This window comes from Dendrobates tinctorius, unplaced genomic scaffold (assembly GCF_039654945.1).
Source record: "Dendrobates tinctorius isolate UK_male_01 unplaced genomic scaffold, ASM3965494v1 ptg000129l, whole genome shotgun sequence".
NCBI lineage: Eukaryota > Metazoa > Chordata > Amphibia > Anura > Dendrobatidae > Dendrobates > Dendrobates tinctorius.
Genome location: NW_027361797.1, coordinates 32,982,385 through 33,001,312, shown reverse-complemented (window position 1 = coordinate 33,001,312; position 18,928 = coordinate 32,982,385). Strand labels below are relative to the sequence as shown.

Genomic DNA, 18,928 nt, shown 5'->3' with positions numbered 1-18,928 from the left:
ATACAAAACAATCGAGAGGATTTCATCAGTGCTGCACCTAAACACTGGATTGCTCTTCCTCAACTAAACCGCACTTAAATGTAAGGTTGCTTTTTTATGATCTTTTCTAAAAACACTACACACTCTAACTAGTTTGTACATTTCTTCGGATTACTAAGTCTAAGCCTAAATATTTCTTTACTAATTCCTTCTCCCTTCTTGTATCTCGTCTCTCAACACTTTTTATTTGAGCTTCTATGGATCACAAATGGCTCATTGAACTCTGTAGCTAATCCACTGTACCAAACAAGAATTTCTCTCCATAGTGTCTGGAATGTGATTCCTCTTAGGCTGTAAATTCAGAGCAGCAGGGCATCTCATTGTGACTCGCAATGTGTGTGTTTGTGTATATATATATATATATATATATATATACACTCACTGGCCACTTTATTAGGTACACCATGCTAGTAACGGGTTGGACCCCCTTTTGCCTTCAGAACTGCCTCAATTCTTCGTGGCAGAGATTCAACAAGGTGCTGGAAGCATTCCTCAGAGATTTTGGACCATATTGACATGATGGCATCACACAGTTGGCGCAGATTTGTCGGCTGCACATCCCTGATGCGAATCTCCCGTTCCACCACATCCCAAAGATGCTCTATTGGATTGAGATCTGGTGACTGAGGAGGCCATTTGAGTACAGTGAACTCATTGTCATGTTCAAGAAACCAATCTGAGATGATTCGAGCTTTATGACATGGCGCATTATCCTGCTGAAAGTAGCCATCAGATGCCTGTTCTTAGCTGAGAGGAGTGGTACCCAGTGTGGTCTTCTGCTGCTGTAGCCCATCTGCCTCAAAGTTCGACGCACTGTGCGTTCAGAGATGCTCTTCTGCCTACCTTGGTTGTAACGGGTGGCAATTTGAGTCACTGTTGCCTTTCTATCAGCTCGAACCAGTATGCCCATTCTCCTCTGACCTCTGGCATCAACAAGGCATTTCCGGCCACAGAACTGCCGCTCACTGGATTTTTTTTCTTTTTCGGACCATTCTCTGTAAACCCTAGAGATGGTTGTGCGTGAAAATCCCAGTAGATCAGCAGTTTCTGAAATACTCAGACCAGCCCTTCTGGCACCAACAATCTTGCCACGTTCAAAGGCACTCAAATCACCTTTCTTCCCCATACTGATGCTCGGTTTGAACTGCAGGAGATTGTCTTGACCATGTCTACATGCCTAAATGCACTGAGTTGCCGCCATGTGATTGGCTGATTAGAAATTAAGTCTTAACACACAGTTGGACAGGTGTACCTAATAAAGTGGCCAGTGAGTGTATATATAATATATAAAGCTCAATGTGTATATGTATGTATGTCCGGGATTGGCATCCGCATCATCGCAGCTACAGCCATAAAATTTGGCACAGTCACACGTCTGGACACCGAGAGCGTCATAGCCTATGTTGTGAGGCGAAATTTTAACCCCGCGCGTTCCAATTCACCAATTTTTCCCCTATCTACATAATGGGGAAAAAGTGAAATGAAAAGTGTTGGAGGCAAATTGACAGCTGCCAGATGTGAACAAGGGGGACTTAAAGAATGAGAGCGATGGCGCCAAAAAGTATATACCGTACAGTTGCTAAGGTGGAGCCCTGACATGGGATACTCACCACACACGGGGATATGAACACACACACAAAATGCGCCACACACTACCACGTGCTTCACCACATATACCACCCTCAGCACACATTTCACCACACATACAGTGGGGCAAAAAAGTTTTTAGTCAGTCAGCAATAGTGCAAGTTCCACCACTTAAAAAGATGAGAGGCGTCTGTAATTTACATCATAGGTAGACCTCAACTATGGGAGACAAACTGAGAAAAAAAAATCCAGAAAATCACATTGTCTGTTTTTTTTTCATTTTATTTGCATATTATGGTGGAAAATAAGTATTTGGTCAGAAACAAAATTTCATCTCAATACTTTGTGATATATCCTTTGTTGGCAATGACAGAGGTCAAACGTTTTCTGTAAGTCTTCACAAGGTTGCCACACACTGTTGTTGGTATGTTGGCCCATTCCTCCATGCAGATCTCCTCTAGAGCAGTGATGTTTTTGGCTTTTCGCTTGGCAACATGGACTTTCAACTCCCTCCAAAGGTTTTCTATAGGGTTGAGATCTGGAGACTGGCTAGGCCACTCCAGGACCTTGAAATGCTTCTTACGAAGCCACTCCTTCGTTGCCCTGGTGGTGTGCTTTGGATCATTGTCATGTTGAAAGACCCAGCCACGTTTCATCTGCAATGCCCTTGCTGATGGAAGGAGGTTTGCACTCAAAATCTCACGATACATGGCCCCATTCATTCTTTCATGTACCCGGATCAGTCGTCCTGGCCCCTTTGCAGAGAAACAGCCCCAAAGCATGATGTTTCCACCACCATGCTTTACAGTAGGTATGGTGTTTGATGGATGCAACTCAGTATTCTTTTTCCTCCAAACACGACAAGTTGTGTTTCTACCAAACAGTTCCAGTTTGGTTTCATCAGACCATAGGACATTCTCCCAAAACTCCTCTGGATCATCCAAATGCTCTCTAGCAAACTTCAGACGGGCCCGGACATGTACAGGCTTAAGCAGTGGGACACGTCTGGCACTGCAGGATCTGAGTCCATGGTGGTGTAGTGTGTTACTTATGGTAGGCCTTGTTACATTGGTCCCAGCTCTCTGCAGTTCATTCACTAGGTCCCCCCGCGTGGTTCTGGGATTTTTGCTCACCGTTCTTGTGATCATTCTGACCCCACGGGGTGGGATTTTGCGTGGAGCACCAGATCGAGGGAGATTATCAGTGGTCTTGTATGTCTTCCATTTTCTAATTATTGCTCCCACAGTTGATTTCTTCACTCCAAGCTGGTTGGCTATTGCAGATTCAGTCTTCCCAGCCTGGTGCAGGGCTACAATTTTGTTTCTGGTGTCCTTTGACAGCTCTTTGGTCTTCACCATAGTGGAGTTTGGAGTCAGACTGTTTGAGGGTGTGCACAGGTGTCTTTTTATACTGATAACAAGTTTAAACAGGTGCCATTACTACAGGTAATGAGTGGAGGAAAGAGGAGACTCTTAAAGAAGAAGTTACAGGTCTGTGAGAGCCAGAAATCTTGATTGCTTGTTTCTGACCAAATACTTATTTTCCACCATAATATGCAAATAAAATGAAAAAAAACCAGACAATGTGATTTTCTGGATTTTTTTTTCTCAGTTTGTCTCCCATAGTTGAGGTCTACCTATGATGTAAATTACAGACGCCTCTCATCTTTTTAAGTGGTGGAACTTGCACTATTGCTGACTGACTAAATACTTTTTTGCCCCACTGTACACCAACCTCGCCACATAAAAGTCGAAACACAAAAGTCGCCACTCAAAACTCGCCACGCTGTCCCAGAGCTGTTTAAAAGATGAAATATGAGCTGTGATTGGTTGCTATCAGCAACAGTTTTCCTTGTAGACGGTTGTGGTAACTGAGGCCTATTATTCTTATCATTTCTATGGTGTTATCGTCCTTCTGTAAAGCTGGAAATAACACAATATATTACCGTGCCAACACAGACCATATGTGCAAATATTGCAAAAAGTGCTATGCGCTTGTCACAATCTTTATGCTCTATATTAAGCTCCATCTCAATAGTGTTTATGTGATTTCTCATTAATCATATTAATTATACAGTACTACAGTGTCTCATATAATCCCTTTAGTTTACATACCACCACATGGAGGACGCCATGAACACTGAAAACGCTGTATCTGGCGTTCCTGTAGCTCTACTGCGCATGTGCTATGAGTCATCAGCTCTGTCACGTTTAGCCAGCCAATAGGACGAATGAACATTTGTTAAAAAAAATTTTATATATAAAGAAAACTTTTCTTGTGAAGTGACTTTTTGACTAAAAGGTTTTTTCTATGAATAAGGTTTTTTATATTGGTTCTGTCATGAGGCCAGCCAATTTTTTATTAATTTGATGACTAGTGGATTATTATAGCTGCGGGGATAACTGATATATTGCCCTTTAGTTACTGGGGTGAATCAGGTGGCCTGATGAAGGTCATGTGGCGCACGTGAGTGGCTATTTGGATAAACCGGAGGCAACCCGGTAAGGGTGTTGTCCGGGGTTCCAGGGCAAACTAATAATATTAAAATTCCTTTATAAAAAGCAGCTGTAGTGAAACCTCCACCAGTGGGAGCTGGTGAGGGAAGAGAGGTTACACACTAAGAGTAGCAAACACTGAGCAACAGCACAGGTGTGACAGGTAACGAGAGAGAATGGTCAGACGAACCGAGTCAGAAAATAGCAGGAGAAGACGTACCAGAAGGAGCAGCCATACATGTAGTCAAAATACCAAGCCGAGGGTCAAAAAGCCAAAACATGAGCACAGGATCCAGAAACGTGAGGTGAAATACGTGGTCGGGGAACAAGCCGGGAAGTCAAATGCCAGAGAGGAAACGTAGGAGCAGAGACAAATACCAAGAGACAGGGTCAGAGATCAGACCGGGTCATACACGTGGATACTAGTCAGAGGCAGGAGGATCACCAAGGTACAAGGGTCAGAGGCTCTAAACTGGAAGCTTGAGCTATCACTAACACTGGTCAGCAGGCTGTGAGAGACTGAAATAGCCCAGCTAGCTCCAGAACGAGACTGAGGAGAATAACCCCCGCATGACCAGTCCAGAGTGAAGACGACAGAAAATAAACTCCGGACTGGACCATGACAGCAGCTATATAGATTCACTTATATGTATAAAAAATATTCTAGGAAATACCAGGGGTTAAAAATGTTTGCAATGTTAAAAAATATTGTGACAAAAGGGGCTATAAGAATAGTATGTTAATGGTGCTGCATGGTTTAAGCAAAACGCTGGATTTAATATATAATATCAATAATAATGAAGGACTAGTAGCGTTATTTGACCTTCTGCCACACCTAATATGGCGTTTTTGAAGTGATGAATACACCAAAGCGCCTGTGCAGAGAAGGAAAATGCCACACACGCTCTCCTATTGGCTGGCTAAACATGACAGAGCTGATGACTCATAGCACATGTGCAGTAGAGCTATAGGAGTGCCAGATACTGCGTTTGCGTCCTCCATGTGGTGGTATGTAAAGTAAAGGGATTATATGAGACACTGTAGTGCTGTATAATTAATATGATTAATGAGCAATCACATAAACACTATTGAGATGGAGCTTAAAGGGGCTGTCTGGGCTTTTCACATAATCTCAGTACATATCTGGGCTGCAGAATGCTGACAATAAGTAATTTACCTTCTGTGGCCAGTTTGCAGCGTTTCCAAGATATCATCTCTTGCTTCTATGAAAAACGTCCAGGGGGGGTGTGTTCTGGCATTCAAATGAGAACTGGTCGCTTCCTCCTACTCTACTAAAAACCTGCCCTCTATAGCTACAACCCCACCCTCCACAGCAACAGGCCCTCCCCGACCACATGAACAAGCCCTCCTCACACAGTAACAAATCCTCCCCCTCTAGCAGCCTCTGTGCATAGAGAAGCTGCTCCTCCCCCAGACACACGCTGAACAGTGATCTATGGAAAGTGAAACCAGTGAGGAGGAAACAACCAGTTCTCATTTCAATGCCAGAACACCCCCCCCCCTGGTCGTTTTTCATAGAAGCAAGAGATCATATCTTGGAAACTGTGCAAACTGGCCACAGAAGGTAAATTACTTATTGTCAACATTCTGCAGCCCAGATATGCACTGAGATTATGTGAAAAGCCCGGACAACCCCTTTAATATAAAGCATAAAGATTGTGACAAGCGCATAGCACTTTTTGCACTATTTGCACATATGGATCCTATTGACTATAATGAAAGAAATTGTATGCACTTAAATGTATTTTTGTAATGTAAAATGATTGACACTATTAAGAGATTGTTATACGGTCTATAAAAAGACACTTTTTTGTAACACCCACTGCTTGAGAAAGGCTCAGTTGAGCCGAAACGTTGCCTTGATATGTGGGCTGAATAAAACTCACTACCACTTGAAAAAAGTTACTATGGAGTGCTGCCTTTATTTGGAATGAATATTGGATATTGTGGCTGAAAACGGGACTTTCTGCCAGGGGCCGGGCACCCGAAGCTAAGTACTGTGCTGTTTCCCCTTTTTTTCAATATATACAGTGGGGCAAAAAAGTATTTAGTCAGTCAGCAATAGTGCAAGTTCCACCACTTAAAAAGATGAGAGGCGTCTGTAATTTACATCATAGGTAGACCTCAACTATGGGAGACAAACTGAGAAAAAAAAATCCAGAAAATCACATTGTCTGTTTTTTTTTCATTTTATTTGCATATTATGGTGGAAAATAAGCATTTGGTCAGAAACAACAATCAAGATTTCTGGCTCTCACAGACCTGTAACTTCTTCTTTAAGAGTCTCCTCTTTCCTCCACTCATTACCTGTAGTAATGGCATCTGTTTAAACTTGTTATCAGTATAAAAAGACACCTGTGCACACCCTCAAACAGTTTGACTCCAAACTCCACTATGGTGAAGACCAAAGAGCTGTCAAAGGACACCAGAAACAAAATTGTAGCCCTGCACCAGGCTGGGAAGACTGAATCTGCAATAGCCAACCAGCTTGGAGTGAAGAAATCAACTGTGGGAGCAATAATTAGAAAATGGAAGACATACAAGACCACTGATAATCTCCCTCGATCTGGTGCTCCACGCAAAATCCCACCCCGTGGGGTCAGAATGATCACAAGAACGGTGAGCAAAAATCCCAGAACCACGCGGGGGGACCTAGTGAATGAACTGCAGAGAGCTGGGACCAATGTAACAAGGCCTACCATAAGTAACACACTACGCCACCATGGACTCAGATCCTGCAGTGCCAGACGTTTCCCACTGCTTAAGCCTGTACATGTCCGGGCCCGTCTGAAGTTTGCTAGAGAGCATTTGAATGATCCAGAGGAGTTTTGGGAGAATGTCCTATGGTCTGATGAAACCAAACTGGAACTGTTTGGTAGAAACACAACTTGTCGTGTTTGGAGGAAAAAGAATACTGAGTTGCATCCATCAAACACCATACCTACTGTAAAGCATGGTGGTGGAAACATCATGCTTTGGGGCTGTTTCTCTGCAAAGGGGCCAGGACGACTGATCCGGGTACATGAAAGAATGAATGGGGCCATGTATCGTGAGATTTTGAGTGAAAACCTCCTTCCATCAGCAAGGGCATTGAAGATGAAACGTGGCTGGGTCTTTCAACATGACAATGATCCAAAGCACACGGCCAGGGCAACGAAGGAGTGGCTTCGTAAGAAGCATTTCAAGGTCCTGGAGTGGCCTAGCCAGTCTCCAGATCTCAACCCTATAGAAAACCTTTGGAGGGAGTTGAAAGTCTGTGTTGCCAAGCGAAAAGCCAAAAACATCACTGCTCTAGAGGAGATCTGCATGGAGGAATGGGCCAACATACCAACAACAGTGTGTGGCAACCTTGTGAAGACTTACAGAAAACGTTTGACCTCTGTCATTGCCAACAAAGGATATATCACAAAGTATTGAGATGAAATTTTGTTTCTGACCAAATACTTATTTTCCACCATAATATGCAAATAAAATGAAAAAAAAACAGACATTGTGATTTTCTGGATTTTTTTTTCTCAGTTTGTCTCCCATAGTTGAGGTATACCTATGATGTAAATTACAGACACCTCTCATCTTTTTAAGTGGTGGAACTTGCACTATTGCTGACTGACTAAATACTTTTTTGCCCCACTGTATATATACTGTATAGATATTTTGTACATACTTTTTCTACTATGTTGGAATTGAGCACGTTGCATCTCCTGATTGTAAATTTTTGCAGCACTATTAGAAGGGAATGTCTAGACTCATGATTGTTTTGTTACTGAAAGCTTAAAATTGGATCTAATAAATTGAGTAATATTCACATTCTCTGGGCTGTGCACATGTTGAAACAGGAGTTGTGTGAGGAGATGCATACTTCTTGGGGGTCTTGTACATGATCAGTAGGGGTCTTAAGACCCATAGCCTCACCGATCTGCAGGCAAATCACCTGCTAAATATGAAAAATGCTATACCTGCTAGGGTACATGACAAAAATAAACAACAAAGTTCGGAGAATCTTTAACTTTTGGCAAAAAAATTTCCTTAAAATAAAGAACAGTCATACATACAATCATATTTTACCATGCTGCTTGCATTAATGTTGGTTTGTTAAAAATATAACAATCTAAATGCTCACACACTAGAGGCACATACCCTTACATAATGCAATATGCGTTTTTTTAGATGCAGAAGAGAGCTACTGGCTACAAAATGCCAGTATATTTGCAATTATTTAAAGAAATAAAAATTTGAATAATTTACATGCTTACCCTAAACATGACCTCTATTTTGCTAGCAACCTATCATGATCATGTCCCGTATCAAAAACACTCACCTGTGCTGCAACTGATCTCTGGATTGCGCTTCCTTGATTAAACGAAATGTTAGGTCAATTTTTTGGAGCGATTTTTAAAATTTCTACACAGTCTAATTGATTTGTCTGTCTTTTCAGATTACTAAGTCTAAATATTTCTCTACTAAATCCTCATGCTTAAATCTTTGAGCCCTGTTGATTACTATTGCTTGAGGGCCATTCCACTTAAATGCATTTTTTTGTGTGAAGGCATGTAAAACTAATATAAATTCAGTGGGTATCAGGTTTAGGACCCTCAATTAATCCAAAACAAATTACTATAGGAAACAAAAAACTCTTCAGGAGTGCTCCAAAGTTATGACAAATGATAGACATGGGTGTCTATCAAAAGAAGTTTGATCCTGCCTCAATGACCGCAGAGTCTTGTCTTCTCACAGACTATACCATGGTGGTCAAATACAATAATTAAAAAATAAGACTAGCGAAACCAAATTACCTTCCAGAGGGCAAAGTCTGGTCACTTTCTCCGGCATCAGTTTCCCTTGTTTATGTTGGCAATAGACCTCAGCAATTTCTTGGCGACACAGTTTTGACTTCGCCCGAGAAAGTGCTGATATCGCCTCTTTACCGGTGATCTCACATTTCGGGGGTAGCTCATACTTTATTTCAGGGGAGCCGTTTCCAGTCTTCTTGGCATGGTGTAGCTTAGTACTCCTATATCCATCCTTTAGGCTTGTCGAAGTGAGGTTCTTGGAAGGGACACCTACATAATGTAAAACTTCATTTGAATTTTTCTCTAGGAGTGAATTTTCTTTTATTTTTTCCTCAAGGGCTAACTTTTTTTTTAAATGTTCCTTCTGCCTGCTCAGAGGCTTCTTCCCTTGCTCCGTCTGGTGCTTATGCCTTTGAGTCCTTGGAGCAAAGTTACTGTTATCAATATTTTCAAAGTCTTTTGGAACTGAATTCTCATTATTGCTGTCTGTCCGCATTTTCTCCTTCGGGCGGTGGGAAAAATAACCGTCCTACAAAGAGAGGAAATTTGAGGTTTAGTGTAAGTATACTTAAGACAAGAAGACCCATCTTGAGCAAATATTTCTCCATCCTGTTCTGATTACATTAGACTTACAGTCATAAGGTTGAACAACAATATCGCCAATTCTTTTTTTTTTTGCTCCAAAACAAAATACCCTGTCTACAGATCCTAGGAATTCAAAGCCTTTGTGTTGTCTGATCTTGCAGTCACATGTCACTTTCATCTGCCCTCTCTGATGGACAATAAAAGAGAAGACTAACAGAAGTGAAACACATGACTGCGGGATCAGACTACAAACAATGGCATGTTTGTAGTCTGTAACCATGGAGTTTCAGAGAACTGCACAGCTTCAAAGGGTTGATAAGAAGCAAGCGCCAGAATTCAATATCGCACATTTTCAAATTGATCTTTTGAAAGCAATTATATCTATCACGTTATCTAACTGCAATGGAAACAATTGTCTATGTTTTTAGGATGCATTCAAACATCAGTGTGAATGTCAGTTTGCTGCCCGATTTGGTTTGCTGCCAACTGAGTACGTCCTTAGGGCTCATGCAGACATCCGTGCAAATCTGTCCGATCTCGTACTGCAATCTATGGACTGAGTGCAGCTCTCCCGACCCAAGCCTCATTGACATGCACAAAACTGTCATGTACTAGTCACGAGACTCGTGGAAAGTCCGTGCGTTGCGGTCCAAGATCGGACCAATTTACACTGACGGTTGCATGAGCCCTTATTCTGATCCTCAACATACGATCAGAAAGGACATGTTAGGAGTTTCACGGATCTCCTCAAATCCGGCATTTTCACGGTTATATGAATGGATCTGCATTACTGCAGGGGTCCAAGTGCTTTCCTATAAAATATCTGATAGCATTGGATTTGTGAATGCAGTCTTACCGTCTGAGTGAAATGGACCAATTTTTTCACAAGTGTCATCCTAGATGCATGAGGTTTTTTTTATCATACCTTTTTATTTTCATTGGAGCAGGCAGACAGTCTGATCTTTTTTATCCATTGACTCTTAACAATGTAACAGTTAAAAACGGATGAAACTAGGATGCAAAACTGAAGCATGAAGTCTGTCTTCCTAGTGTCATTTGTCTCATGGATCCTCATATACATTAATGAATGATCCCCAAAATCTGATCAACGTAGGACATGCTCTGAGTCTTACCGAAAGGAGACATGGACCCGTTTTTAATACTGATGTGTGGATGGCTCAATCAAACTTTATGGGTCAGTGTACGTTCCGAGAAAAATAACAGACAGCACTAGGAAATGTTGCACGGATATGTGAATGTAGCCTAACCTTGAATAAACACAGAATGGGCACATCATTGTGGTTCTCATTAGAAATACTGTCCAAGAAAAAAACAGACAGCAGTAAGAAATGTCACACGTACGGTATGTGTGAATGCAGCCTAACCCTGAATATATACAGATTGGGTAAATCATTGTGGTTCTCATTAGAAATACTGTCCAAGAAAAAAACAGATAGCACCAGTGTTGTACTGGGGTGCCAAGGGCCCACCAGTAACATTGACTTTGAGGAGCCCACTTTTCACCTGCATACAAATATTACACTACGCCTATTCACAAATTCACCTGTATCTCTATATAATCATAAACTGGGTAGTTTGGTAAATGAATGATGAGATGATGCTATTTTTTCTGTACAGAGTGAATCAAGTGAATTATGCCAAGTACTGCCCATACAGTGGGGTTGGGGGCCCAGATCTGCACAGGGGCCCACCGGGGGATTCCCCTGTTCCCCTATGGGCCAGTCCGAGCCTGGATAGCATTAGGAAATGTCGGACGGATGTGTGGATGTTGACTAACCCTGAATATACACGGATTGGGCAAATCATTGTAGTTTTCATTAGAAATACTGTCCTAGAAAACACAGATAGCACTAGAAAATGTTGCACGGATGTGTGAATGTTGCCTAAGCCTGAATATATAGAGATTGGGCACATCATTGTGATTCTCATTACAAATAGTCTCCGAGAAAAAACAGACAGCAGTAAGAAATGTCACATGTATGTGTGAATGTAGCCTAACCCTGAATATATACAGATTGGGCAAATCACTGTGGTTCTCGTTAGAAATACTGTCCGAGAAAAAAACAGACAGCAGTAGGAAATGTCGCACGGATGTGTGAATGTAGCCTAACCCTGACTATATACAGATTGGGTATATCATTGTGGTTCTTGTTAGAAACATTAACAGATTACCTGTGGCATTTTAGTACCTATATTACAGATACCATATCTTGACCTCCCAGTTCTCTACTCAACCAAGCATAGATGACCATAGAACCCTATAGCGATCTAAGTTTGGCTCAGCAAAACCACAAAAACTCTGTATATTGTGCCCATTTTTATGTATGCGACAATGTGATCACATTACAGTCATCTGAAAGTACCCTAAACTCCATTCTCTCCTTTTGGCTAGCCTGTATAAATTTGAGTGTTTTCTGCATTTTCTACTAATGAATCAAAGTGATCAGGTTTAACAAATTAAAACCAATAGGAAACAGAGTTGTAAGACAAATGTAAGATAACTGAAAGATTATTAGATGTCCTGGTTTGCACTGAAGAGGAGCAACACCCTGAAACACGTGTCTGCAATTATTTCTGGTTTGCCTTCTCCTTAGTCATGTGGCAAGGCTCGTTAAAGGGTCGATATTGATTTTTAGGGTTGCTATAACCAATAGGTAGCACCAGGGATACATTCCTCTCCTCCTGAAGAGGCTATTTGCAAATGTAAGATTGTGAAATATCCTCAGAAACATTCTGCTGAATGCTAATGTTCCTTGTTAGAAAATGAATATTTGTATTAATATTAAGAATTCTGTAATTGCTAGAATACAAACCCAAAAATATTATCATGAGACGCTAAACAAGAGTCGCCAAATCCATGAATATAATTAGTGCTGGTCCAGATTTAACTTGTTTATTGCAAAACTTTCAAAGCGTTGCTTAGAGCCATCAGAAATAAAAGTGAATTATTTAAAAGTCTAGTGAGAAAAACACCTATATTTATCAAGTCATCCTAACCAGAAATGACAACTGCTTGAAAACATTTTTAATTAGTTCTTAAATTAAAGAAGCATTCAGATTTTGCTGCTGATAAAACCGAAATATTCAGATTTTTTTAGGGATTTTTTTATACTTTTTTATGAACAAAATTAATCTCACCAATTATTTTCTATCTATGAACCTGCAGCGAAGACCTTTTTGTAGCACAGGGGTTATGTGAAGTTCTAAATCAATAACTTTTTGTTGCATTCTAAAAATGGAACAGTTCTCAGAGAAATAGGGCTCTGAGAGAACAAAAATAGGTCTGCCATCATTTTTCATCCACAAGGTAAGTCATAATTTTATAGATATATCCTCTCTATAAAATAGTAACAAGGTAAAAATGATACAAGCTGAGCAGTGAAAAGACAATTAAAAGGGTTTTTCTGGGAAAATCAGTGATTCTTTGTACTAGAAATAGCGCCATAACTGACCACAGGTTGTGTTTGGTATTGCAGCACAGCTTCTTTAAAACACATAGCAATATCACAAACAACCTATGAAGAAGCGTTGCATTGTTTTTATAGGAAAACAGACATATTTTCAGAATGCCGGACAACCAGTTTAATATTGATGGTCTATCAGGTAAAATTTGATCAATGGAAATCCAACCACTGACAAGTAGCGGACTGAAAGGAATGATGGCTCCTTTGGTAGTTACATGTGCTGCGGTGCATAGTTCTGCAGTTCAGTTGCAGTATGCATGGTGCAGTGCGGGGAGACTCGTCCAAGGATGGTCCCCGGAGATTTCTCTTCTTACCTGGACTAATAGATCTCGCCCTATGCACACACAAAGGGAAAGACCTGTAAGTCTAAGAGGCAAGGATGGGGAAAAGCTGTACGGAGTGAGCCTCGAACTAGACATAACATTTCTCAGAGTATGTTTTGTCTGAAATGTCGCAACGTTTCAGAGTAAAACATACATGACTGTAATTATGCGACCAGTGTATGATTCATGCTGATCAAGGTTCGGGCAGCATGGTTCTAATATCAGGTTAACTTTGAAAAATTAGTTGGCTTTTTACCTGTTAGGCCTCATAAACATAGTAGAGATTGTGCTGCTATACATACACTGTACATATGGGGGCCCTGAGGAAGCTTGTGTTCACGCGAAACGTGGTCGGCCTTTGGGAAACGCCGTCTGTCTGGTGTAGCTTACAAGTAAATTGGAACAAAGCACAAGTTATTTACGACGAGTGCCACAAGTGTTTTCCTTGATATTTCGGCACTTGGTTGCTATAGTGCTGAGCATCGTTACCTGTATGCAGAATACCCGCTGAGTGAGCGTGGTTGCTGTGTTTAAACTGAGGAGACTCTTTTCAAATGGAAACAGCAGTGTTAATGTGGAATTCCTGTTTTTCTTATTGTGTTCCCATATGGTACTTCCCATAACGCTGTTTCACAGAATTATTCTCCTCTAGAAGCAATTATCTAATTGACCAAGGACTGTGACAAGAACAAGGGGGCATTCTCTTCGTTTGGAGGAAAGACAATTTCTGCACCAGCATAGAAGAGGGTTCTTCACGGTAAGAGCAGTGAGGCTCTGGAATTCTCTTCCTGAGGAAGTGGTGATGGCCAACTCACTGAATGAATTTAAGAAAGGAATGGATGCTTTTCTTGTGAGTAACAGTATAGAAGGTTACGAATAACATAATATTATAGGTAGATGGTTGACCCAGCTTAGGGGAAGGAATTTTTTTCCCTATGGAGAAAATTGGCTTCTACTCTGTGGGTTTTTTGCCTTCCCCAGGATCAACAATGCAGAACAGCTGCACTAAAAATAGGCTGAACTAGATGGACATAAGGTCTTCCTTCAGCCTTCAAAACTATGTTACTATGTTACTATGTTAATGAAGAATATGCCTCTATAAGAACTCAGAGGCAGACCTACAGTACCTTTATGTCCATGACTACTTAGATTCTTTGACCCTCCTGTTGATTAGAAGCGCCAGAGGTATCCTGAAGCTGTCTATTGGCGTCTTATACTTGAAGAACATAGATGTTTGAGCCAAATGTGCTTATGACTCGATTCCAAAGCCACCCATATATCCATTAGACTAATATAGGTGAAACCCACTGATAACAATGGGTTTGACAGACTGTCAAATGTTTTTGGGAGCCCCGGACACTGGATTGTTGGGGAAGTTAAGGATCCAGCATATCCGATTTCAGGTAGCCAATCCTTTTGTTCTGAGACAAGACATCAGACACGCCTGGCAGCAGCTCTCTCAAAGAGAACACAGGAGCTTGGCTAAGTGAGTGCTCCTGTGTATGAGAGACAGCCGAGATGTCTGACATCTAATGTGTATGGGGGGGCTTTACTAAAAGTACGCAGTTAAAAGAAGAGCATATTAGATGGGAACATATATGTAATGAAGAGAACCTCAGATACGTGTGAGCCTAGAATTCCACTGTTAAAATGTATCTCTTGAAGGTAAAAGAGCGCAAAAAAAAAGTCTTGGTTTCATTATTATTGATCATTTAGAACAAAAGGGATCTACAATGGAGCTGCCAATGTAAATGTGATAAAAGCCTGTCATAGAAAAATTAAGGTAAAGTAGGTCTATCAAGTTTAACCTAATGTTAAAAGATCATACAATGATGATCCAGAAGAAAACAACGCAGATCCTAATTGGGTCTCAGACATTTTAAAGAAGCACTCTTCGCAAAAAAAATTCTCTAACCCCTTCTAATGTAGTGTAGGTACATTAAAACACTTACTAAGCGCCAGTTTCTGGCGACACTTTGGTCTTCGTCTGGATCATGGAACCTCAAATCAGACAAGCACACACACAAGTATTTTAAGCCTTGTTTTGGGTCTCGTAGGCTTGGTGGAAGTATCACCAGCAAGCACAACGGTCCTTATATGAACCAGCAAAGGAAAGGAGTGACCATGTGATCTAGAAGAGGAGTTGAGCGCCACTGGAAGCCAGGGAAGACCACGATCAGTATGTTAATGATTGACTGCAATGGTCAAATGCTCTTCTACTTGTTTAATATATGTATGATATATGTTTCAACTGAAATATGTGAGTAAAACTAGTCTGGATAGAAGGGTGGACTTCTCATTGAAGTGGTCTTTTGGAAAAATGGAACACTATATTTATTGTCTAAATGAGTAGAAGATCTGTAAAAGCTTTAGGCTATGTGCCCACGTTAGCGTTTTTAAACGCTCAGAAAACCGGACTCCTTCCCAGAAACCGCGCGTTTTATTTCCGCGCGTTTTTTGCACGCTTTTTGCACAAAAACTGCGCGTTTTTTTCTGCGCAGTTTCTGGGCACATTGGAAATGGCTAAAAACACGGACCAATGCAGAAATTAATGAGCATGCTGCATTTTAGCCGCTAAGCGTTTTCTGAGCGTTTAAAAACGCATGCATTGGCACAAAAAGCCAAAAATGCATGCAATTTAATGGGAAGCTTCTTTTAAGGGTTTCTGCAGCGTCTGAGCTGGCTCAAACGCTGTGGAAACGCTTACAAAAACGCAACGTGGGCACACAGCCTAAAGGTTGCAAAAGGCCAAATGGGAAAGAGACATAAAGACATATTACAGATGAGGACCATGTGTTGTTGAGAGAGAACAAAGAAGCTAAAAAGCTTTAAGTCATTAACAAGATGGTCTCCTACAGGCAGATTAGAGGTTTCCAATGGAACCGCAAATTTTTAATGACTTGCATCTCTTTTCTCTTTTAAGCTGTATATATACTACATAGAACTTATCCTTTAGGTTTGTTTGTGTCTTTTTTGTTGAACATTGCGTTTAATTTGACCAATTACTGGAATTGTCATCAAAATTGGTGGGGTACTCACTATTTATTTCAATAGCTAGGGCTGATTTACTTGTCAAATTGAGCGGTCAGCTCCTTCACATACAGAGTTGATGACATGCCCCATACAAGAAACAATCACAGAAGGTGGAGCTGCTGGCACCGAGGGTGACATAATAAATCCTTGGAATCAGTAGTACTTGAGTAATTTATATCGAATTTCATCAAGTCCACTATTACAGCCCCCATACACATTAGATTAAAGTCGTTCGAAACAGATGATATCGGTGGGATTGGCCGACTCTTCTCCAATGCCACTGAGAACACATGAGTGCATGATTCAGAGCTAAAGTGGGTCAGATCCTGGGATTTGGCCAGTTTCTTTGCCGTTGGAACTGGCCACCTCTGATATACTGTAGCGGTAGCTGGTGACCTAGACAACAAGCAATAACCTATAACCTAATTCTTGAGAACAGAGATGAGAAATTAATATCAGAGTTGCTTGTTTTTACCCCGTAAACAAAATGAGACGGGTCAAGTCTCCTGATGAGAAATGTAAGGGGGCACAATTATTTTATTCGCCCTAAGGCCCTGAGACATTTTATGGCTGGTATAATTATGAAAGGAAAATGACTTCATAGATATTTAGGCACAATTGCTGACAATTAAGGAATGTGATTAATTAGAAGGTAATTTATCCAAGTGAAATGACACAGTAGAATCTCAATGCCCTTTCAATTTTCAAACACATTGATGCCTCATCCTCACTACTTGACGGATCTTCTTCCGATTAAATTGCATCTCCAACCAGAGCTTAGAGACAGTAAATGTCAATGACTGCATAATATATCAACTCGTAATTATCATGCCTACAAGTTAGCTTCGTTATTTTGCTTCATTTTACCTGGGATATTTAGTTCTATATCTGTATTTTTTATATATTTTGGAATATGTAGGTATTCATTTTGGTGGACATCTTTTATGCATTTTTTTTACATTATTAGGTGTTGTTTTGCTGTTTTATAGTCTAGTTAAGAGAAAAAAGGCCTGGTACTGCCAAGCACCAAAAGGTCAATCTGTAAAAGTGATCATAAACTTTGAGTAAGAGCCGGTGGAAGGCTCCTGGTTTGGTGCATGTGCTTTTAATAAGGACAGTGGGTTAGACCGCTGCCGGTACCATTTCGGTCAAAGCTCCATGACTTCCTAATATAGAACCATTTAAGCCACAGCAGATTTACTGGCTTATTTTGCACAATGTGGGCCAAAATTACCATGTCTTGTCCAATGTACCAAATCACCAAGCTTCAGAGCTTATCTTCTGGATTATTTCTGAACATGTTGGTTACTACGGTATATAATATTAATGGCTGATTTCATCTTTCTTTCTTAAGTGTATTGAGTGGTATATAAAGAATAATAATAAGTATTTTATATATACGGAATATATTTGAAGAGGTGATAAGAACATATGACATTGCAGTGACTGCTAAAGGATAGTTCCGCTCTTTGCCTACACACATGTATATGCAAGCAGATCTTTAAATGTTCATGCTCAGCTTGTATATCTGCCAAGAATGATTGAAAATCCATGAATTTCATGCAGACTTCACATTTCTATAAATTTTTAGAGCTGATAAGCTCTTCTATTTTAATGAAATTCTTAAACTATATTGAAGGCACTCGACCCAATAGGAAGCAATAAATGGGAGTCTGAGGGTTTCCACCTCAGAGGTAAGACATATGACAACCACTGTTGACCATATACTTTTAACACATGCAATCACTGCTCAGTCATGCAAGGTAATCGCTGGAAGTTATGTAGGGTTCAGAAAGTTTTGTTGTCACTGCGAAAACAGCTTTGGAAATCTTGGAATTTTTATTAAAAAATATCATAACTCGAAAACTCACAGCAAGCTACATAGACATTCACCTACAAGAAGTTTCGGAAGCCCCGTTGTACAATTATAAAAATGTCAGAAGTTACCAAGCATCAAATTAAGGTTCCTTTGACCTACCAAAGCGTTTCCTAATACCATACTTGTCAACTATTCCAGATTATGTAGAAAGTTCCTAAAAAGGTTCCTTTGACCTACCAAAACGTTTCCTAACACAATACTTGTCAACTATTCCAGATTATGAAGAAGGTTCCTAAAAAGGTTCTTTTGACCTACCAAAACGTTTCCTAATAACATACTTGTCAACTCTCCCAGATTATGTAGGAAGTTCCTGAAAAGGTTCCTTTGACCTACCAAAATGTTTCCTAATATTATACTTGCCAACTCTTCCTCATTATCCAGGAACTTCCTAAAAAGCTAAAAAGGTGGAGACCTCCTAGGCTACTGGAAAGGTTGAAAAATGTTCTGAGCACTGCAAAGGTCTTCCAAAACCAAAAGGAAAGCAGAGCTCACCAGCCTTTTTCATTTAGGGGGCAAGAACAGAGAATGGATGGGGAATGGTTGGTGGAAATAGGGAAGGGTGGTGGCAAATCAAAATTTGATTGGGATCACTGAAAACCTGTATCTCAAGCAAAGCAATTTTTAGATTTGGCAAGCATGAAATAAATGTTAGGGAAAAGTGAACGGCTCGAAATAATCTCCAAAAAAGAAT

At 40.5% G+C, this 18,928-nt stretch overlaps 1 protein-coding gene across 1 annotated transcript in view; it reads right to left on the bottom strand.

Annotated features, from left to right (window-relative positions):
* XYLT1 (xylosyltransferase 1) overlaps positions 1–18,928 on the bottom strand; it is a 378,224-nt gene that overhangs the window by 204,260 nt on the left and 155,036 nt on the right. The window contains exon 2 of the mRNA XM_073542934.1: positions 8,936–9,461. Within this exon, the coding sequence (XP_073399035.1) occupies positions 8,936–9,461 (526 nt within the window). The remainder of the gene's footprint in view (positions 1–8,935; positions 9,462–18,928) is intronic.